Source organism: Erythrolamprus reginae, chromosome 8, assembly GCF_031021105.1.
Source record: "Erythrolamprus reginae isolate rEryReg1 chromosome 8, rEryReg1.hap1, whole genome shotgun sequence".
In the NCBI taxonomy this organism is placed as follows: domain Eukaryota; kingdom Metazoa; phylum Chordata; class Lepidosauria; order Squamata; family Dipsadidae; genus Erythrolamprus; species Erythrolamprus reginae.
In genome coordinates, this window is record NC_091957.1 from 37432521 (window position 1) to 37455773 (window position 23253).

The 23253-nt window shown below is 48.0% G+C and overlaps 2 protein-coding genes across 3 annotated transcripts in view; both read right to left on the reverse strand.

Moving 5' to 3' along the window:
- Positions 1-23253, reverse strand: part of ARHGEF9 (Cdc42 guanine nucleotide exchange factor 9) — a 261555-nt gene that overhangs the window by 144766 nt on the left and 93536 nt on the right. The window contains exon 1 of one of the 2 annotated variants that reach the window (XM_070759696.1): positions 10034-10099. The exons of the other annotated variant lie outside the window; for it this stretch is intronic. The gene's annotated coding sequence lies outside the window, so the exon portion shown is untranslated. Of the gene's footprint in view, positions 1-10033; positions 10100-23253 lie in introns of those variants that run through there. 2 annotated transcript variants of the gene reach the window in all.
- On the reverse strand, positions 14783-15009 carry LOC139170796 (small integral membrane protein 39). The gene has a single exon (XM_070758307.1). It carries the CDS (start codon positions 14963-14965, stop codon positions 14783-14785), a length of 183 nt encoding a protein of 60 aa, XP_070614408.1. The 5' UTR covers positions 14966-15009.

Sequence of the window (23253 nt, forward strand, 5' to 3'; positions counted from 1 at the left end):
GAGGCAATTCTTATTATTGTGATAATTTAGTACCAGCCCTGGATAATTATAGAACCTCATTTCAGCTCTGGAATCAAACATTCTTCACCCTTTAAAAAAAAGTACTTGGCTTTGGAAACAACTTATCACCTGGAATACTTTTCTTGGAAATCTGGTCTAAATGGCTTCAAGAAAAAAATGCCGTACTTCCTAAATCTAATTTTGTGCATACTGGAAAAGGAAGTAACCATCAAATAACAGCTGGATGATACTCAGTTCTGTGCGGCCATTACCAGATGAGTGACAAAATATTGCTAAAAACTACAGGGAGCCCCTTGCTCGAACCTCTGCACAATCATGCTTCAGATCAGGGCCCTGCTTGGTCTGACGGCAGTTGAAGCCTTCAATTGAAGAAACCAAATGCATAGACCAGCATAGCGTAAAGACCTTAATAGTTGGCTGGGACATCTTCTTATTAGATATGTAATTTCTATATCTTTGCAGGCTAAAATATATGAAGAACCTTATAGAAATTGAGTAGGAAAGATTAGGGGTGACATGATAACAGTCTTCCAATGTTTCAGGGGCTCCTACAGAGATTATTATTATTATTATTATTATTATTATTATTATTATTATTAATTAGATTTGTATGCCGCCCCTCTCCGCAGACTCTGGGCGGCTCACAACAGTGATAAAAACAGTATACAATGACAAATCTAATATTAAAAGTCTATAATAATAAATCTAACATTAAAAGTCTAAAAAAACCCATTGTTTAAAAATCACACATACAACATACCATACATAAAACTGCATAGGCAAGGGGAGATATCTCCCAAAGCACCAAATGGCAAGGCAAGAAACAATGGTTGGAAACTAACCAAAGGGAGAGCTAAGGAGAAATTTCTCAACAGTTAGAGCAATCAACTTGCCTCCAGAGGTTATGGCTGCCCCATCACTGTAGGTTTCCAGAGAGAGGCTGGACAACCCGTATTTTTTGGACTACATATTCCCCCTGAGAGGCTGAAAATCAGGGTGCATCTTATACTCCATGTGCAACCTTTTCAAAGCTTTTTCCCCTGGCCCCTACGAGGTGGTAACGAACTTCCAGGCTCTTGGGCTTGTTTCCGTTGCTACTCCCTCCGAAAAAGGTTTTTTTCCAATATTTGCAGGCTTGTTTTCATTGCTACTCCCTCCGAAAAAGTTTTTTTCCAATTTTTGCAGGCTTGTTTCTGTTGCTACTCCCTCCCAAAAAGTTTTTTTTCCAATTTTTGCAGGTTTCTTTCCATTGCTACTCCCTCCATATAAGGTTTTTTTCAGTCCTAACCAGGGGATAAAATTATGTGCTGAAGCTGACCAGACTAACCCTAACCTTAGCCAGATGAATACCTGGTAGGTAGACTTTTCTCCCCTATTTTCCTCCCCAAAACTAAGATGTGTCTTATACTTTGAAAAATACGGTATTTGTCTGAGATGGTGTAGGCCCATGGTGGTGAATCTATAGCATGTGTGCCACAGGTGGCACCTGGAGCCATATCTGCTGGCACATGAGCCGCTGCCCTAGCTCAGCTCCAGTGCACACGTGCCTGCTGGCCAGCTGATTTTTGGCTCATGCAGAGGCTCTGGGCGGGCGTTTTCAGCCTCCAGAGGGCCTCCAAGGGGTGGAGTGGCAGTTTTCACCTTCCCCAGGCTCCACGGAAGCCTCTGGAGCCCGAGGAGGGCAAAAAACAGGCCTACTGGGCCCATCAGAAGTGGGGAAATGGGAGGGCGGGGGGTGTCTCTGTGCATGCGCGGGGGCAGGGCAATGTGGGCCTGGGGTCATGGCAGAAGGTCTCCTGCTCAATCCGGGGGTTGGACTAGAAGACCTCGGAGGTTTTCTCAACTCTACTATTCTATGTTCTAGAAGTTAAAGTGCCCTCTTGGTACCTTTTGTCCAAGTTCTCCTGCTAATTTTGAGGCGGGGCAGGGGGATTCTAGCCACGGACCTATTGTTCATTCTCAAGATTGAGAATCTCCACAGACAAATTCAGGCCCTTGACCAGTGGTGTCTGTTGAGGGCAGCTGCAGAGTCTTGGGGTCACAAGCAAAGTCATTGCCAGCTTCACTTAACAACCATGTTACTGACTTAACCACTGCAGTGATTCATTTACCAAATGTGGCAAGAAAGGTCATTAAATGGGGCAAAATTCACTTAGCGACTGTCTTACTTGGCAACAGAAATACTGGGTGCCATTATGGTCATAAACTGAGGTCTATTTATATGTTCCAACTGAACATACGTCAGATTGTGTCGGAAACGATGCTGAAAAATGAAAGCCGATGTTACTTAACAATGTGAGCGATACAGGGTTGAAAGACAGTGTCCAAAGCCCATCTGGACAGACCAGAGGTCTTCGAGCTGTGCTGGCTGGAGAATTCTCCAAGTCCACCAGCCTTAAAGTTGCCAAGTTGGAAGACCCCTGGACTAAGCAACCCTATAAACCTGGAAAACCTGAACAGAATTAGATTTAATAACCCGGCAAAATTAAGGTAACAGTTGGAATTTTTCTGGAAAGTAGGGAATTTTTCTGGAAAGTACCAAAACAAATTCTCACCAAGAAAGACTATCTTGCCCTCGTGTGGAGACATTTAAGATGTCAAACCATGAATATTCTCTCCCCATGATGAAAAACAGGGCTTGGTTCTTTTTTTAAAATTAAAAAAACCCACTATGGTGGCAAAAAGGGGCTCACTTGAGACACAATCCGATGATGACTCATTTCATGACCACGTGGTTTAGCGACAGAGGTAATGATCCCAGTTGTGCTTCTAAGTCATGGATTACCTTTATATTTTGCAAAATCTGCCACGCTTAGATTAAACAGAGAAGCAAAAGACCAGGGATGCAAACGGAAGTTTTTAAAACAAAACTGAGGGTCAAAACCCTGTATAGACTTTAGCCTTACGAAGACAATTTTCAGAATAATTTCTTTTATTTATTTAATAATTTCTTTTATTTAGAAGCCTCCTTAGATCTGTCTAAGGCACTGTTTTCCAACCTTGACGACTTGAAGATATCTGGACTTCAACTCCCAAAATTCCCCAGCCAGCATTTGCTGGCTGGGGAATTCTGGGAGTTGAAGTCCAAATACCTTGAAGTTCCCAAGGTTGGGAAACACTGGTCTAAGGAGATCTGTCAAGGCTTTTCCAGCAGGCCTGTGGCCCTTAGGACGTCATCTTGATTCGGCCACGAGTGACGTTTTCTATGGGTCATTCAGGTATTTAAACTGTCTTTTGTAGTTGTCTTTGACTGCAAGCCCCCCAATTGGAGTCCAACTGGAGTTGGGCAGAATATAAATTTTACAGATAAAAATAAAATAAAAAATAAAATAAAATCAGAGCCAGGTTCACAACAACAGGAGGAGGATAGAAGGGGGCTAAAAATGGAAGAAGGGGGTGTTTCTGAGCATACACTGCTCTCGGCTTCGGCAGTCCAAGCCTGGCCAGGCTGCCTCTAATGGCAAAAGTCAGAAGTGGCCCTGCCTCCATCCAGAGTTTCTCTCTGTCCAGTTTCTTCTTCTTTATTTTCTTTATTAGATTTGTATGCCGCCCCTCTCTGTAGACTCGGGGCGGCTAACACCAGTAATAAACAGCATGTAACAAATCTAATGTTTAAAATAATTAAAAAACCCTTATTAAAACCAAACATACACACAAACATACCATGCATAAATTGTATAGGCCTAGGGGGGAAAGGGTAGTTCAGTTCCCCCAAGCCTGAGGACAGAGGTGGGTTTCAAGGAGCTTATGAAAGGCAAGGAGGATGGGGGCCATTCTGATCTCCGGGGGGAACTGGTTCCAGAGGGTCAGGGCCGCCACAGAGAAGGCTTTTCCCCTGGGTCCCACCAGACAACATTGTTTAGTTGACGGGACCCGAAGAAGACCGACTCTGTGGGACCTAACCGGTCGCTGGGATTCGTGCGGCAGAAGGCAGTCTCGCAGGTATCCTGGTCCGATGCCATGAAGGGCTTTATAGGTCATAACCAACACTTTGAATTGTGACCGGAAACTGATCGGCAATTTTATGACCTTTCCTGCCACAGTTGTTAAATGAATCACTATAGCTGTGAAGTCAGTAGCTGCTCCGAGTCTCCGGAGAGGGGCGGCATACAAATCTAATAAATAATAAAAATAAAGTAATAATAACACAGCTGTTAAGGGAATCTTGCTTCCCCACTGACCAAAGTGGACCACATGACCCCAGGGCAGCCATCCTAGATATGGACCACCTGTGCTAAGAGGATGAAGGCTGACCACCTGAGCAAGGCGATGCTGCAAAAGCTGTAACTGAAAAACGGTCGTAAGTCGCATTTTTCAGTGCCATTGTAACTTTGAACAGTCGCTAAATGAATGTTCCAGCAAATACGACATGGGGCTTGGATTGAGATGTTTCTGTGTTTCTGAGCATACGCTGCACTCGGCTTCGGCAGTCCAAACCTGGCCAGGCTGTCTCTGATGGCAAAAGTCAGAAGTGGCCCTACCTCCATACAGTGTTTCTCTCTGTCCAGTTTCCACCTTTCCTGTGGAGGGTCAAGCCAGGCCTTGCACTGTATGGAAGGTCCTCGTCGTAAATGCCAGTCCGGCTGGCCAAAATTAAACAAGGAAAGAGAAACACGGCAGCCTCGTCCCAAAGGAAACTAAAACCGGGCCTTGTCTACGCCAAGAATTTTCCTTCCGAAATCAATTGTGTCCTGGATTAAACACCCTGCATTCACTGCCCTTATCACCTCGAGGTTCGATTACTGCAACGCTCTCTACATGGGGCTACCTTTGAAAAGCGTTCGGAAACTCCAGATCGTGCAGAACGCGGCCGCGAGAGCCATCGTGGGGCTTCCCAGATTCGCCCACGTATCTACAACACTCCGTGGCCTGCATTGGCTGCCAATCAGTTTCCGGTCACAATTCAAAGTGTTGGTCATGACCTTTTAAAGCCCTACATGGCATTGGACCAGAGTACCTCCGGAACCGCCTGCTACCGCACGAATCCCAGCTGCTGATAAGGTCCCACAGAGTTGGCCTTCTCTGGATCCCATCGACTAAACAATGTCGTCTGGCGGGGCCCCAGGGGAAGAGCCTTCTCTGTGGCGGCCCCGGCCCTCTGGAATCAACTCCCCCCGGAGATTAGAACTGCTCCTACCCTCCTTGTCTTCCGTAAACTACTTAAGACCCACCTATACCGCCAGGCATGGGGGATTTGAGACACCTTTCCCCCAGGCTTATTATAATTTATGTTTGGTATGTATGTGCTGTTTGGTTTTTAATTATGATAGGGTTTTTAGTTTTTTTAATATTAGATTTGTGCCAGTATAATATTGTTTTTATCATTGTTGTGAGCCGCCCCGAGTCTTCGGAAAGGGGCGGCATACAAATCTAATAAATTATTATTATTATTATTATTACTACAAGGTGGGCAGTTAACTCGAGATTAAAAGGCAGTTATGTCCTACGTGTAACCCAGGCTGCCCAGCCAGGAGGGAGCTTCACCCGAGCACATCAATGCTCGCAGCTCAGGGAGAGCCACAGCCGGTCTTGACCCCCTTTAAGGCTCAGAGGCAGGAAACATCTGGGGAACGGCACTCTCTCATTTGGGGCAAGGCACTGGAGCTCAGCCTGCTGTAAGGAAGCGAAAGGCTTCCCTCCTAACCATTCTTCCTAACCGTTTTTCCAGGATTTGAGTGGCTTCTTCCAAAACTCCAATCCAAACCAGCTGAGATCATTTGAAAACTACCAGCTCTCCTGGACAGAAAGAAGCCGCCTCTCACGCATTATTTGGCACCTAATCTCTGGAGTTATTTCCGTTCCTGGTTCCCAAGTGCATGGGTTCAAAATAGGGCAGACCCCCCAAAAAATCCCTCCAAGTGATTAAAAAAACCAAGAACGGGACCAGTCAGACTCTCTTAATTCCCCTGGGGGGGGGGGGTGTTGGAATTCCAGGCAAACTGGTCTGGGTCCCACAGCCTGAAGCTCGGCAACCTTTCTCCAAAGTCAACTATAAAGGTTTCGGTAGGATTCCTCCCGTTAGGATGCTGCATTCACTGGGGGAGGGGAAAAGTTGCCCATTTTGTTGCATCAAGAGCAGCCTGGTTTTACTCCAAAGGAGGGGCGCGGATTCCTTGGGGGTCTAATCACACTTGGCCAAAGAAAGGATTCCATTCATTCCATTGAAATACCAAGCACAACGCAAATGAAACCACGGTGTGGGGAAATGGAGCTGCTCGAAATCCGCACTCCTGCCTTTTCCTCTCCTTTCCCCCCTCTATGGTTTTCTTCTTGGGGGAGGACCCCACGCTCATCTCGACCCACCGAAGGAACTCAGGCGGGGGCTGCATTTGATGTGAGAGCATTAGGGGGGGGGGGCGCCTTCCTGCTCTTCTCTGCCAGAAGGGAGTTTTCCTTTCTTCCAGATATCTCCAGAGATTGGCAGTTAGTAATTTCCCCGATAATAATTTCTGACATTCCCTTCCAAGATCCACCATGATGGTTGAAAGCAGAACCTCAATATGGTTCCCCCACCCCAGAAAACACCCATGGACCCCACGAGGTTTACTCAATGGAGGAAGACCAGAGCTGCAAGGCAACGCCAGCAATTCCTCGCACTCACTTCATTAAGGTGCACATCAAAACTCTGCTCGTGATCTCATTTCCATCACAATACCTGCTCAAAAAGCCTCACGATTATTTTTTTTTTTTAAACCCTGCCGAAATGCAAGATTCCTTCCTCCAAAACTATGTACTTGAGCGGGATTTCAGCGTAATTTAACAATTTGGAAATAATTGAGCTAATGCTCCTCTTTCATTCCACCCTGTAAAGGATTTTCAAAGCTTAAAACAGACAAGACCGACTCGGAATGAAACTATGTAGGAAAATGCAACTGACCCTCAACTGGAAAGCCATTATTTAGAGGAAGCGGCTTAGAGCGGATCCAGCCTTAAAAAACACGAATTCAGATTCTTTGACTACCTTATCACGACTGCTCTGTCCATCCTTTCACACCTCCTGAATTCAACCATGCAGTTTGGGGCTACAATTCAGCCCCCACCAATCAAGAAGGAACCACGGGAGATCATGGTGTTTCTTGAGCAAGTGTACGAAGGATTATATAACTGAAAAAGAGCACAATGTCTAGAAGGGGAGATTCTCTCCCTCTTCAACACACGGAAGGGAAGCAGGAGCTCCATCAGAGCAGCAGATCATGTCCCCCAAGAGGAAAGGGAAGGGAAGGGAAGAAGGGAAGGGAAGAAGGAAAGGAAGGGAAGAAGGGAAGGGAAGGGAAGAAGGAAAGGAAAGGAAGGGAAGGGAAGAAGGGAAGGGAAGAAGGAAAGGAAGGGAAGGGAAGAAGGGAAGGGAAGGGAAGGGAAGAAGGGAAGGAAAGGAAGGGAAGGGAAGGGAAGAAGGAAAGGAAAGGAAGGGAAGGGAAGGGAAGGGAGAAGGAAAGGAAAGGAAGGGAAGGGAAGGGAAGAAGGAAAGGAAAGGGAAGGGAAGGAAGGGAAGAAGGGAAGGAAGGGAAGAAGGGAAGGAAAGGAAGGAAAGGAAAGGAAGGGAAGAAGGGAAGGAAAGGAAGGGAAGAAGGAAAGGAAAGGAAGGAAGGGAAGGGAGAAGGAAAGGAAGGGAAGGGAAGAAGAAAAGGAAAGGGAAGGGAAGGAAGGGAAGGGAAGAAGGAAAGGAAAGGAAGGGAAGGGAAGAAGGAAAGGAAAGGAAGGGAAGAAGGAAAGGAAAAGAAGGGAAGGGAAGGGAGAAGGAAAGGAAAGGAAGGGAAGAAGGAAAGGAAAGGGAAGGGAAGGAAGGGAAGAAGGGAAGGGAAGAAGGAAAGGAAAGGAAGGGAAGGGAAGAAGGAAAGGAAAGGAAAGGAAGGGAAGGGAAGAAGGAAAGGAAAGGAAAGGAAAGGAAGGGAAGGGAAGGGAAGAAGGAAAGGAAAGGAAGGGAAGGGAAGGGAAGAAGGAAAGGAAAGGAAAGGAAGGGAAGAAGGAAAGGAAAGGAAGGGAAGGGAAGAAGGAAAGGAAAGGAAAGGAAGGGAAGGGAAGAAGGAAAGGAAAGGAAGGGAAGGGAAGAAGGAAAGGAAAGGAAGGGAAGGGAAGAAGGAAAGGAAAGGAAGGGAAGGGAAGGGAAGGGAAGGGAAGGGAAGAAGGAAAGGAAAGGAAAGGAAAGGAAGGGAAGAAGGAAAGGAAAGGAAGGGAAGGGAAGAAGGAAAGGAAAGGAAGGGAAGGGAAGAAGGAAAGGAAAGGAAAGGAAGGGAAGGGAAGGGAAGGGAAGAAGGAAAGGAAAGGAAAGGAAAGGAAGGGAAGAAGGAAAGGAAAGGAAAGGAAAGGAAGGGAAGAAGGAAAGGAAAGGAAAAGAAAGGAAGGGAAGGGAAGAAGGAAAGGAAAGGAAGGGAAGGGAAGGGAAGAAGGAAAGGAAAGGAAAGGAAGGGAAGAAGGAAAGGAAAGGAAGGGAAGGGAAGAAGGAAAGGAAAGGAAGGGAAGGGAAGGGAAGGGAAGAAGGAAAGGAAAGGAAGGGAAGGGAAGAAGGAAAGGAAAGGAAGAAGGAAAGGAAGGGGAGGGGAGGGGAGGGGAGAAAGGGAAGAAGGGAAGGAAAGGAAGGGAAGGGAAGGGAAGAAGGGAAGGGAAGGGAGGGAAGGGAAGAAGGGAAGGGAAGGGAGGGAAGGGAAGAAGGAAGGGAAGGGAAGGGAAGGGAAGGGAAGGGAAGGGAAGGAGTCTAAGGGCCGAGGCTTGAAAGAGAGAGCGTCCTAGAGAATCCAAACCTTAGTCCAGGGATGGAGCTGCCCCGGAGCTGAAACTGCCCCTCTCCCCCGAGGAGGAGCTGGGGGGTCCCACCCACAGAGCAAGTCCCCTTCCTCCCCCCCCCTCCTCCGAGGCTTCTAAGGACCGTCTATATTTAGGCAGCAGCAGATAAATCATTCGGACTCCCAAGACGGGGCAGCCTTTCCCTGGAAAGGAGCGCTTGACCGGAAGCCAAAGGGATCCTCTCGGGCTGAGGCCGGCCACGGAACGTGTCACGAGGGCTCGGTGGGGGACACGGTCCAGAGGCAGGAGGTCGCCCACCCACCGGGTGTCCCCTCCAGCCCCAGGGAAGCAGGGAAGGAAACCCACCCCACAGACAGGGGAGGAAGCTGCTTCAGGCCACCCACCCCTCAAGCTGTCACAAGCCGCCAGCCCCCCCCCCCCCCAAAAAAGAAAAAGACCAAACCCCAGCCCAGCCCCAACTCCCAACAAGGAATTGGTTACTGAGCCGTTATCCCCCCCCCCAGGGACCCTGACACTGGCTGACCAGGAGGACTCGCCCTTCTCTTCCACCCCCTTGGCACAAGCGGAATTTGTGAATGGAAGCCACGGAATTCCTCCCCTGTCCGCCCCACACTTTCCATGCCCAAAGGCGTCAGGAGCCAGGCAAGACCCCCCCCACACACACACACACATGCCCCTTCCCCTCCCCTGTCAGCCCCAGGACCTGCCTCCCCCCACCCACCCAGAGACCTGCACCCACAAGGGAAGCCGGGTCAGACCCGAGAAGCTCCTCTGAGCAAGCGGGCAAGCGAGCAGGCATGTCGAGAAGAGAAGCCCCCCCCCCCGCCTCCCCTCGAATCCAGCGCCCCCCCCCCTGCATTGGTCAGAGAGCGAGAAGACCGGGGTGGGGAGGCAGGGACAGAGAGCGTCCCTCCGGGGTGGGGATCCGGGGGGCTGCTGCCCCTTAAAATAAAGGTTGCCGGATAAAGGCGACTTACGCTGAAGTGGGGCAATTTCCCTGCGGTCATTATACACAGCGGGGGGGCTGCGTGCGGGGGGAGAGCGGATCCCGAGAGGAAGCCAGGCACATCCTGAGCAGAGAGGCGAGAGCGCCAGGAACGTGGGAAGAGCCGGAATGCGGCGCTCGAGACCCTCGGCAGGAAAGCAGCGTCTCCCTCCGCTTCCAATGGACCGACTCTCCTCCCCCCCAGTACGCATGCACACAACCACACACAAACACACACACACAGGCAAAAGGAGCAGGGCACGGCGAAGCCAGCTCTCTACTCACGGCCTGAGACGGGGGATCAGCAGCAAATCCACGCAGGTTCTGCTTCTCCTCCTCCTCGGCAGCCGAGTTTCCCCATCATCTAGCCCTTAATTCCAGGACGGTAAACACCAGAGCAGAATATCGTGGCGATTTCCCACCACTTCCTCCCCTCTTGGCGTGTGAAATTCAAAACCCAGCTGAGGAAGAGGAGGAGGACGGGGGGGTGGGGGTGGGGAGGGAGGATGCATAAGAAAGGGGCCAGCCGGGTCAGGACAGAAGGATCTGATCCGCGCGAGAGAGCGATGGCAAAAGAGGGCACCAAAAGAGCCAGGAGCGCCGTCTAGCCCATCTTCTGGAAAGAGGCGGCTCCAAGCACACCACCGTCTGCGGATTCTGCCCCTGGGCTTTGCACCCACAATGCAGAAAGGGGGGGGGGATGTGGCCGGCCACTTTCCTTCCCCTGAAGACCCGGGAGAACCACGGGGTGGGGGGTGAAGGGGGGGGGTCCTCCTGTGATCTGCAAAGGGAGCACGAGTTTCCAAGCCCTGGATTGCAGCTCCGGAGGAATGGATTCCTCCTCCCCCCGCTGCCCCCCCTCCCCAACACCACCACCACACAGTGACACAGGAGTTGCTATGATACACTCAACAGCCTCCCGCTTGGAAATGGCAGCCAATAATTTTGAGGCTGCTTTAAGGAGGCACTCAGGCAGTGACGGGTTCCAGCTGCAACGTGCAGGCAGCCTCAGTTATGCGCCGGCTCTTCCTCCGCTCGGGCAGGGCTGCTATCGGGAGGAAATCTCCGCCAATTCAGCCTCAGGGTCTGCGCAGGGACTCGGCTCACTCTTCCCTTCCATAGCACCCCCCACCCACCTCAAAATTTGGGGGGGGGCAGCTGAGGAGGGGTCAGAACGCAGGGGGCCTGGGCTTATCCACACTTCCACAGAGCAAAGGTCCGATTTGGGAGCCCTTTCCAGGGCCAGAAAGCAAAAACTGAAGTCTGCAGGAGAATTCAGGGAAGATGGTTAATTTTCATCCTTGTGTTTCCCTGTTGCAAACAGAAGGCGATCAAATCCTTTGATTTGTGGCTACACTTGGCTACACTTTTCCGATTCCAAACCAGTCTTCAGGAGCCCATCTATCTTTACAGGTGCCTTTAACAGGCTGTGATTTGGTAATACGCCTCCTTTAAGGAAGCCTCTTTGACTTCAGGGATTCTTTCTTTAGGCCAAAGTGAGGTTGTGGAACCTGCTGAGACCAGAGGATGTGCAAAGCTCTCCACAAAGTTCCCCCCCCCCCCAGAGTCTCCTGCTGTTCCTATTAGCCTTCAGAGTCAGGAGGTGAATACAGAGCTACATCTGTCACCGGGAAAGCCAAACATCACCTGTTGTAGGTTTTTTTTACCATTGTAGCTTCAGGGCTTCTGTAAAACTCTAGTTAACATTTACAAGAGGAGCTGGCAGTTTGCATTAATGCGGAAGCTTTGTAATTTCAATTCCCATGTTCCTTTGCCCCTGGTCCTTCCGGCTGAGGATGATGGAGGTCGGGAGCCAAAGCGCAGGGAGGAAGGCCTCCAGCTCTTTTCTGCACACCAGCCTTCCTTGACCCAATGAGGACTCCAGCTTTCTTCCTTTCTGCCTCGTCTCAGACTGACACCCTGGCTGTCCATTGGCATGCAATTCGACAACAGGTGCAAGCCTGAAACTTTGGACCTTTGGGCTGCTGTAAGGGAAGGACAGGGAGGGAGGGAGGGATCTTCACAGAGGTGTCCCTCTCAGAGAAGCATCTAAGCGCAGACACAATCTTCAAACCACAACTGTCATTGAGCCCAACATTTCTGCTGCTCAGTGAGTTTTGGCCCATTTTACGACCTTTTTGGCCACAGTGGCTAAGCAAATCCCTGCAGTTGTCAACTTAGTTAACCTGGATGTTAAGTGAATCTGGCTTCCTCGTGGACTCCGCTTGTCAGACGGTCGCAAAAGGGGATCACGGGACCCCAGAAAACTGCCCCTGTCGTAAGTATGAGCCCGTTGCCAAGCCGTGTCTGAATCCCCTGGCTACGGAGGATGCTGCAATAGTCCTAACTGTGAAAGATGGTCATAAGTCACTTTTTTAAGTCACATGACTTTGAATGGTTGCTAAATAAACCCTTGTAAGTTGAGGACTACCGGTATCACAGAACATATCTAACTCTCAAGCAAGAGAAGCAGCCGGCCTGCCCTGCCTGGAACCAGCCAGCTAATCTGCATCTCTGATTTAACATGCCTAAAATTCTCCGATTTTGCTGAAATGCCTCCCACACAATCCTCCTTCCAAAGGGCTCCCTGAGGTGCGAAACAAAATGAGAGGCTGACACACACACACACACACACACACACACACACACTTAGTGAATTGCCCACCAACAGGATGCTGATGGTAGCAATGATTCATCGCCAAGCACAACCCTAACACAATATTTTTGGGCAACCCTGTTCAGCACCAACGTTGTGGACAGCGGCCACTTCCTTCTCTCCATTCCGTCAAAAGCTCTGAGCAAATCTCCATCCATCCAAAGAAACAGAAGCCACTTTCTCCTCAAAAGAGAAGTCTGGATCTAAAGATCTCATTTTCGTCCCGCTAATCAGTCTAATCTGCCATTTGCCTGAAAGGGTCTCTATGGTCTCGTGCTCGTGCAGAGGATTGAAGCTAGAAGACCTCCAAGGTCCCTTCCACCCACTCTGTAACTCTATGTTAGATTCTATGTCTATACTAATAAGACATAGAATATCTACATACTACTTGTCTCAAGAACAGAGAGAGGGTATGTAGTAGGTATGTTTTTAAAAGGTCTACAAGAAGCCCAAGTCCCTGGCAATTCAAGCTGTGTCTTCTATTACAATGCAATAGTTGTCAGGTCCTTAAGCAACTATGGTTATGACCAAGAGCGTCCAGCCATGGACCGATTGGTGGTGATTCACATCTCTTTGGGCACACAGCTTCTAACCTTCCTTCTGGCTCTCACAGCTTAAGACAATTATCTGTTTTTTCTGCAATTTCAAATGCAGGCTGTTTCTTGTGTTCCCAACACAAAAGAGTTGGTAATCGAAACAATCACTTCAAACTTTATGAAAAAAATTATCAAAATTAAAATTAAAAACGTTCCTTTAAAACCTCCCGTTCCATTTGTGCCCACCACTACTAAATGCAGTTTTGTCAGGGTCTGCTTCCTCTCAGGATCCAGGAAAGTAATCATTTGTACTTAAAACTTTGGCAATTGTTGCTAGCTTGTAATTTAAACCCTAAAAAAACCCCAACTTCCAGATGCTTAAATCTGCCCTGTCCTGTGTTATGTTGTCTACAGGGAAACCATTCTGCATTGTATCTGGTTAGATTTATATTTGTGGCAGGAAAGGGATAATTTGGAAATGTTTGCTCTGCAGCAACCTCAGGGAGATGTTTTTGAAATATTTCAAAAGGAAAAGGCAACAGTACCCCAAACTGGAGGAGAGGCATACCACCCAAAGTAAGGCCTTCACCACAACGCATAGGGTTTTCCTCTGCACCTCTCGTACTCTAAACTCTTTGACGTGGGGGATATATGTCTCCTTTTTGGACCACTTTTAACAGAAAAATCAGTGGGCCTCTGGTGACATGCAATTCACCTTTTGCTTATCTGATCAGATGCAATTTGAGACTTCTACTGTGAATGAAATCAGCGTCAATTAAAGTCAGCCCGGCCAGCATCAGGTTACTTTTGCAACTGGTCAAAATTTGTATCTTACTCCCCCCTCAGTTCTTTTTATTTTAAAAAGCATGGGGTTTTTAAAAAAAAAAAAAATCAAAACCCTCCACTATTTTTTTTCTACTCATCTGTGAAGGTGAAAACTTGCAACATCAGTTGGAGATTCAATCCCACTGTCAAGGCAACAGACTCAAATAACAGACACACATTTACACAATGCCCAGTCCCTCAATTGTGGCTCAAGCTGTTCACCATTTTCCCTTTCCTTTAGCACCTCTCAGGCCAAGAGAGCCCCAGTGCCTTCCCTTCGGACACCCTGCTTGGGAAGGACTGCAGGAAGCCTTAAGCGCCAAAGGATCAGCAAAGTGGACATTCAGTTTATAGACATATATACTGTACTATATATTTTATAAAGTTACACATCCACACAAATGTACTTTACCAAGAGTTTAAGTAGTGTTCTTGTACCTCAGATCATTTAGATAGATCGGTGTTTCCCAACCTTGGCAACTTGAAGATATTTGGACTTCAACTCCCAGAATTCCCCAGCCAGCGAATGCTGGGGAATTCTGGGAGTTGAAGTCCAAATATCTTCAAGTTGCCAAGGTTGGGAAACACTGAGATAGATAAATAAATGGATGGATGAATGGGCGGATGGATGGGTAGGTAGATAGATGAAAATGATCTGATGTGAAAGAACAGTACTTAAACACACTCCCTCCCGGGTCCCGCAGCTTTCCTCCCAGCCCCCACACCTGGAGCAAAGGCCCCCCACCCCCACCGTTGACCAGGCTCCGCGGGGAGCGCCGGGGCCAGGCCGGGTCGGGTGAGTCCACTGGCACCCCTCCCTCCGGCGTCTGGGACTGGGGGGGCAGGCGCGCTCCCGCTCCCCGGCGGAGGCTGCAACGGAGGCTCCGGACACCACCACCCCGCCTCCTCCCCCCCCCCCCCCGCGAGGCGCGCTCGGAGTTACCGCCGTCCGGAGCTCAGAGCGCGGCCATGGCGGGGCGCCCTCAGCGGGGCGAGGCGCGAGCGGCGGGCGGAGGGTCAGCGGGTGCCGAGGAAGAACATGAGGACGACGTTGACCAGGAGCAGGAGGGCGATGACGGCGAAGACCACCACCGTCTGCACGTCCAGGGTCATCGTGCAGTGCAGGACGCTGTAGTGCTCCAGGGCCGGCGGGGCGGGCAGGCCGGGCGCGCTCAGCCGCGGCTCCGCCACACTGTCCATACAGGCACCATGCTCCGCGGCCGCCGCCCGGGAAGGAAGCCAGCCAGGGGCCCGGCCGCCCGCCCGCCCACGACGCCCCCGCCGGTCCGGGAGGGGAGGCCGCCGCCGGGGGAGGGAGGGAGGGAGACCGGAGGGAGGGGCGCCGCTCCCTGCCTCGCCTGGATCCTTAGCTCCCGCCGCCGCCGCCGCCAAGGCCCCCACTGCCTGCCGCCGCCGCCGCCGCCGCCGGGCCCAGGCGGGAGCGCGCGGGAGGAGCGCGCGCCGGGCAGGGAAGCGGCCGCCGGTCCCGCGCTCCCCCGGGGTGGGGGTTTCTCCGCCGCCGCCCGGGCGCTCTCGGTGGGGCCGGGAGACGCTCTGCTGAAAGGGGAGAAGAGCTCCCCTGAAGGCTCCGAGTGGACGCTTCGGCTGCCCCCTCCCCACAAACTCCGACCCCGCTCTGGCTGTCACCTGTCTATCATCTGTCATCCTTATCTATCTATCATCCATGCACCTACCTCTTTCTCATTAATCTGTCCCTCTGTCTCTTCGTCCGTCCATCTATCCATCTATCAACGGAAATATCTTTATCACTTGTCTATCATTTATCATATATATCTACCTATCCATCTATCTATATGTAGCAATCATCTGCCTATCTATATCTGTCATTATTATCTATCTATCTATCCATCCATCCATATCTATCTATCTATCTATCTATCTATCTATCTATCTATCCATATATATATATATATATATATATATATATATATATATATATATATATATATATATATATATATATATATCAATCTATCCATCCATCCATCCATATCTATCTATCCCTCTATCCATATCTATCTATCCATCCATCCATATCCATCTACCTATCCATCCATATCCATCTATCTATCTATCTATCCATCCATCCATCTATATCTATCTATCTATCTATCTATCCATCCATCCATCCATCCATCCATATCTATCTATCTATCTATCTATCTATCTATCTATCTATCTATCTATCTATCTATCTAGGTCTTGAGATATGACAGAATCTAGAAATTTGAAGGTCTCTGCTATTTACCTTTCTGTCTCTTCCAATGTCTCTACCTACTATTTGATTACTCTGTCATCTCTCTCTCTCTCTCTCTCTCTCTCTCTCTCTCTCTCATATCTCTCTTATCTGTCTGTCTGTCTGTCTGCCTGCCTGCCTGCCTGCCTGCCTGCCTGCCTGCCTGCCTGCCTGCCTGCCTGCCTGCCTGCCTGCCTGCCTATCTATCTATCTATCTATCTATCTATCTATCTATCTATCTATCTACCTTTCTATCCCCATCTATCTCTCTGTCCTAATCTCCCCTACAAAAAACTAGGCTCAGAACCAGAAGTGGCTGTTTTTCTATCCACAGGATATTTCTTCCAGGCCAAGACTTTCAGTCCTGTCACCCGTGAAGCGACAAAAGTGCCCCAATTGGGGAGAGGCCCACCTGGACAGCTGTGGAAGGGCTAGCAGTCCCTCATTCCTTCTGGCAGGGAGGATGTCCCCTGGTTGGGTAACGAAACTTGTGCAAGGAAACAAGTGGGCTCAGAGGGCACCCGGGGGCTCTCCTTCCAACCCCGAGATACAGAAACTCGCTCCTATTGGTCACACGTTTGTATGTTGGAAGAGTGTGACATCTGTCATCATCAACTTCAGGATTCCTATGTCACCAGGCATTGTCTTTAGAAGGAAACACGCTTTAAATAACCAGTTAAAACACCTGGAGGCCTCCATCACCTACTGGGCTACCAAAACAAGAGGCCTCCACAGACATTTCAAGCTATTTCTAGGAAAACAAAATGGTCCAATGTTTCTTAGTCCCCTGTGCTGTCTTGCCCTCACATTAACAACAACTAACTTCCATTCACAACTTGTATTAAGCCATTAATTTCAGTCTACAGTCCAAATTGTTGGGTTTGCGCGGCACAAGAAACCCCTCAATCCAAATACACCACCTGGACATATAAATCCCATTATGGAATCAGGGGGTTGGAACGGACAGATCCCAGATAAGTGGCTACTTTTGCTTAAAAACTACACACAATGATGACACACACACACACACACCGGGATTCCAGCGGGCAAACTGTCTCATTGCTTAATGGCTGCCCAGGCAGGGCCTTTCTGGTTATTCCATGCTTGAATCTGTGGCTCCCCCCCCCCCCCAGTGTTCTATTTAGAAATGATGGAGGATCAATTGATACTGCCTACTTTGTGACACACCTCCACATCTTGGAAGATTGGTATCATATCTCCCGTCACATCTTCCAATATTGGAAGTTCCTAAGAAGAAATTGGACAACCACCTTCCTGAAATGGCCCAGGAGGTCCTGCTTGAGCCGGGGGTTGGGCAAGAGGACCCCCAAGGCCCCTTCCCACTCAGCCATTCTGTCGCTGGAAGAGGGCATCGGTGTGTTCTCCATGGCACCCACAGCAGGGCAGGAGAGGAAACCGCCATGGGGGGGGAGCTTCTCAGGGGGAGATCCAAAAAAGGGGGGAATTTCCTGGCAGTGAAACCAATCGGGGGGACAACTTGACTCCTGGACCTTTGGGTACTCCATGGCTGGAGGTTTTCCAAACGAGGCTGGACAGCCATTGGTCTGGAGTGACACCAGCGCTCCTGCATGAGGTAGGAAGACCTCCAAGGCCCTTTCCAGCCCTCAGAGTCCATGAAAGTCTATCCCATGTTCCTTGCTTCCCTAAACATGGTCCAGGTGGGACTGCTGCTCCTAGATTCATGCAGACTATTTCAATGCCCCCACCCACCAAGGCCACGGCTGTCCCCTCGGCAGATCTGACCACAGCAGCAAGTCTCTTTGGTCTGATATTGTTCCACTAAGTAGGAGAGAAGGCTTCCAAGGCACTCAGCGTCTCTCTCTCTCTGGCTGCTAATTGTGACCCGTTTCCACCTGGAAGTTAATGACTGGAAGTTACTCCGGATGATGCATTTATTAAATGAAGGAGTAGTGGCTGCATGACTTTAAATATATTCCACTTTCTGGGAGTTGATGAGCTCGTTCAAATGCCTAATCTCAGCCCTCCTTCACCACTGAGACGTGCATAATTCATTCTATTCTACTTGCCATACATGACTTGGGCCAGGGCAAATGCCTTCCCTGCACTGCCCAGCTGCCCTTTCCAGCCTACCTTAAGAGATGGCTTAAAACAGTGTTTCCCAACCTTGGCCACTTGAAGATATCTGGACTTCAACTCCTAGAATTCCCCAGCCAGCATTCGCTGGCTGGGGAATTCTGGGAGTTGAAGTCCAAATATCTTCAAGTCACCAAGGTTGGAAAACACTGGCTTAAAACAAGACACTCAGATCCTCCCTTTGTCCACCCCTCATCATTAATTAAGAGCAAAAACATCACATCAAATGGACAGAACACAGAAAGAAAGAAAAATTCTTTTTACCAATCAGGATGTGAAATGTTAGAAAAAAATACCAGAGAATTTTTACACCTGACTCTGTTTTAAGGCAACCTGGACCAGAAAGATCTTCCAACCCAAGAGACCTCTGCTCACATTTGGTTCCAAAGGATGACGCTGAGTTCTGTGAGAAGACAACTTTGGTCTGGACACATTCTCCATTAGTAATACATGGCTGCACAGACCTTTCTCAAACTTCTTTACCCACCTAATCTCCAACCTTGCAGTCTTTGCTCTAAGCCTCCCAATTGTGTCCATTGCACTTTTGTGCACTTTTGTGCACGATACCCTTCGGAGCTGTAGTGACCCAAATGCAGCCCTCCAATTGTCGTCTCACCACAATTTCCTACAGTGGCATTATTGATTCCATTCGGTTGAATCGCAATCTTTGTTTCACAACGGAGATGAGTTATTCACCAAGAGCATCAATAAAAGGGCAACGTGGCATCCTGAGGTTAGAGATACACAACCTCCCACTAGGTAACCTTTATATATTGTGCATTAACTGTCAGACACTGCAGCGGGTGCGTCTATGACACATCCACAATAGCAACTCAATTTGTAACTCTCAGTAAGTTCATTCTAATCAAACATAAAGTACAGGCAATCCTTGACTTACAAACACAATTGAGCCCAAAATTTCTGCTGCTAATTGAGACATTTGTTAAGTGTATTATGACCCACGTTACCACTTTCTTGCCCAAAGCTGTGAAATAAACCACTGCAGTTGTTAATAGAATAGAATAGAATAGAATTTTTATTGGCCAAGTGTGATTGGACACACAAGGAATTTGTCTTGGTGCATATGCTCTCAACGTACATAAAATAAAATATACATTTGTCAAGAATCATGTGATACAACACTTAATGATTGTCATAGGGGTCAAATAAGCAATGAAGAAGCAATATTAATAAAAATCTTAGGATATACGCAACAAGTTACAGTCATACAGTTAGTAACACTGTTGTTAAGTGAATCTGGCTTAGCCCTTGACTTAGAAACATAGAAACATAGAAGACTGATGGCAGAAAAAGACCTCATGGTCCATCTAGTCTGCCCTTATACTATTTCCTGTATTTTATCTTACAATGGATATATGTTTATCCCAGGCATGTTTAAATCCAGTTACTGTGGATTTACCAAACACGTCTGCTGGAAGTTTGTTCCAAGGATCTACTACTCTTTCAGTAAAATAATATTTTCTCATGTTGCTTTTGATCTTTCCCCCAACTAACTTAAGATTGTGTCCCCTTGTTCTTGTGTTCACTTTCCTATTAAAAACACTTCCCTCCTGAACCTTATTTAACCCTTTAACATATTTAAATGTTTCGATCATGTCCCCCCTTTTCCTTCTGTCCCCAGACTATACAGATTGTCATAAAAGAGGATCACCTGATTTTGCAAAAGTCATAAATAGGAGTCATTTGCCAAGTGTGTAAATTTTGATCATGTGACTATGAAAATGCTGCAAAAGCCGTGTATGAAAAACTGTCCTAAGTCACTTTTTTCAGTGCCTTTGTACCTTTGAATTGGCACTAAATGAATTGCTCTACCTCCTGTACATGAGCCTGCCTTGGGAGCTGTTTAGTTCAGACAACATTTCAACATCCTAGAACAAGTTCAAAGAAAAAGAAATCTAATTTATTGCAATAGAAATAATCTGGAAGAATTTAATTTTCAGTGTGAGCTGAGCCAGTTTGGCTAGGATTTCTTCCCTGGGTTTTGTCTTATTGTTGTTGGACCGCAACCATCCCAGCAGGGAGGGGGAATCAAGCAGGGAATTAGCAGGGACATGGTAGGTAAATTAGGTAAACCCAAGAGAGTGAGATGTGACTGCCCTTGCGTGCCATTGAGCCTCATCTAGTCTTTCCCAGCTCAATCTGCCAGTTTGGGAAGATTTTTGTAAAATAGGCACCGAGCAATAAAGTACCTACTGTCAGCAGTGCTTTGATTAAGTCTGCCCAGAGGATTTGAAGAGACTATTTCTCTAAAACAGTCTTTTCCAACATGGTATCTGCCAAACTCCCACTATTATATTTTAGTGCAAAAAAAAATTACCTGCCCTACCTCTGTAATTTTTCAGCCTGTGTTCAAAGATTCTGGGAAGGTGATTCCCCACAACCATGATGGGTCAGGGCTCACCAAAATCAATCTCTGCCTTCGTTCTCCTCCTTTTAGGACAAGCAGCCTTTAGAAAATCCATATACTCTATTGCGGTCGACTACAGGTAGTCCTCAAATTATGACCATAAGTGAACCCAGAATTACAGTTATAAACTATGGATAAACTTCTGCTGCATGAATCCCAGCGACCAGTTAGGGTCCCACAGAGTGGATCTTCTCCGGGTCCCGTCAACTAAGCAATGTCGCCTGGCGGGACCCAGGGGAAGAGCCTTCTCTGTGGCGGCCCCAGCCCTCTGGAACCAACTCCCCCCAGAGATTAGAACTGCCCCCACCCTCCTTGCCTTTCATAAACAACTTAAAACCCACCTCTGCCGCCAGGCATGGGGGAATTGAGATCCTCTTTCCCCCTAGGCCTTTACAATTCTATGCATGGTATGTATGTATGTATGTTTGGTTTTTATATTAATAGATTTTTAATCATCAATACCAAATTACTATTGTACACTGTTTTATTGTCGCTGTTAGCCGCCCCGAGTCTCTGGAGAGGGGCGGCATACAAATCCAATAAATAAATAAATAAATAAATATAGTTAGCAGGTGTGACCACAGCCAATTTTATGACCATTTGTGTAATGGAAATAAAGCAGTGGTTAAGTGACTCCATTGTCCACAATGGGCCCTTTTTGACAAAACACCAGAATTAAACACCAGCATGTTTAACATCAGAAATTGCAGCCACGCAAGGGGTTATAAATGCAGGCTGGCTGCCGAGAGCCACAAATGTGATCACATGACGGGGAGCTGACAGGACTTCAAATCTGGATCTGAGGAGGTCTGTCATCACTGTGAGTAGCCCCTGGTCATAAGCAGGCTATTACTTTATTTAACAGACAATAGTTGCTACCATAAAACGATTGAGTTGAGAAGGCTGTTGCCCTATCCCAGAAGGAGAGATCTTCAGCCAATAGGATTCTTTGGGAGTTCTCCAAGGTCCTGTTACCTTTACTTTGCCTGCCTTGATACAGTTCTACAGAGGAATCATTGAGTCTGTCATCTGCACCTCTATAACTGTCTGGTTTGGTGCTGCAACCCAACAGGACCGACACAGACTTCAGAGGAGAATCAGAACTGCAGAAAAAACAATTGCTGCCAACCTGCCTTCCATTGAGGACCTGTATACTGCACGAGTCAAAAAGAGGGCGGGGAAAATATTTACTGACCCCTCACATCCTGGACACAAATTGTTTCAACTCCTACCCTCAAAACGTCGCTACAGAGCACTGCACACCAAGACAACTAGACACAAGAACAGTTTTTTCCTGAACGCCATCACTCTACTAAACAAATAATTCCCTCAACACTGTCCGACTTTCTACTAAATCTGTACTTCTATTCTACTAGTTTTTCTCATCATTCCTTTCACCCATTTCCTCCCATGTTGACTGTATGACTGTAACTTGTTGCGTATATCCTAAGATTTTTATTAATATTGCTTCTTCATTGCTTATTTGACCCCTATGACAATCATTAAGTGTCGTACCACATGATTCTTGACAAATGTATATTTTATTTTATGTACGCTGAGAGCATATGCACCAAGACAAATTCCTTGTGTGTCCAATAACACTTGGCCAATAAAAATTCTATTCTATTCTATTCTATTCTTGTCTGGATCTTCTATCTCATCGGCCTAAACATGACCAATCAACTTTACATTTCTCCTTGCAGTGCTACGTTGGGCTCCGGGCATCATTTTAGGCAGGATTCAATGGAATAAGGAAAGGGCGCCAAAGTATGGCAATAAAGACCAAGAGTTCAGAAATGTGTAGTCTTCCCAAGACTAAGGGAGGCGGAAGTGCACTCACCAAAGAGTGGAAAGAGAGTCAGCCAGAAAAAGGTTGAGACCCTTTCTCCATTCCAGAATGCAGGTCATGGAGTAAGGTTATGGCAGGTAGGCTCTGACTGAATATTGGGGAAACCTTCAGCAGTGGCCTCACTGACCGTAAATGGCGGATCCCCATTGCTGGATGTGAGACATAGGCTAGGTACACAAGGCATGAAAATCAGCTGGGTGACTTACCCACCTTGCAGGGCTGTTCTTGTGTGGAAAATAGGAGGAGGAAGGTGGCTTGGATATCTTTGCCACATTGAGGCAAGATATAAGCAGTGGAAGTGATGTGCCGGTGCCTGGAGGCTGTTGGGGCCTGGATGGGTATCAACAAACTCAAACTCAATCCAGACAAGACGGAGTGGCTGTGGGTCTTGCCTCCCAAGGACAATTCTATCTGTCCATCCATTACCCTGGGGGGGGGAATTATTGATCCCCTCAGAGAGGGTCCGCAACTTGGGCGTCCTCCTCGATCCACAGCTCACATTAGAGAAACATCTTTCAGCTGTGGCGAGGGGGGCGTTCGCCCAGGTTCGCCTGGTGCGCCAGTTGCGGCCCTATTTGGACCGTGAGTCATTGCTCACAGTCACTCATGCCCTCATCACCTCGAGGCTCGACTACTGTAACGCTCTCTACATGGGGCTACCTTTGAAAAGTGTTCGGAAACTTCAGATCGTGCAGAATGCAGCTGCGAGAGCAATTATGGGCTTCTCTAAGTATGCCCATATCACTCCAACACTCCGCAGTCTGCATTGGTTGCTGATCAGTTTCCGGTCAGAATTCAAAGTGTTGGTTATGACCTATAAAGCCCTTCATGGCACCGGA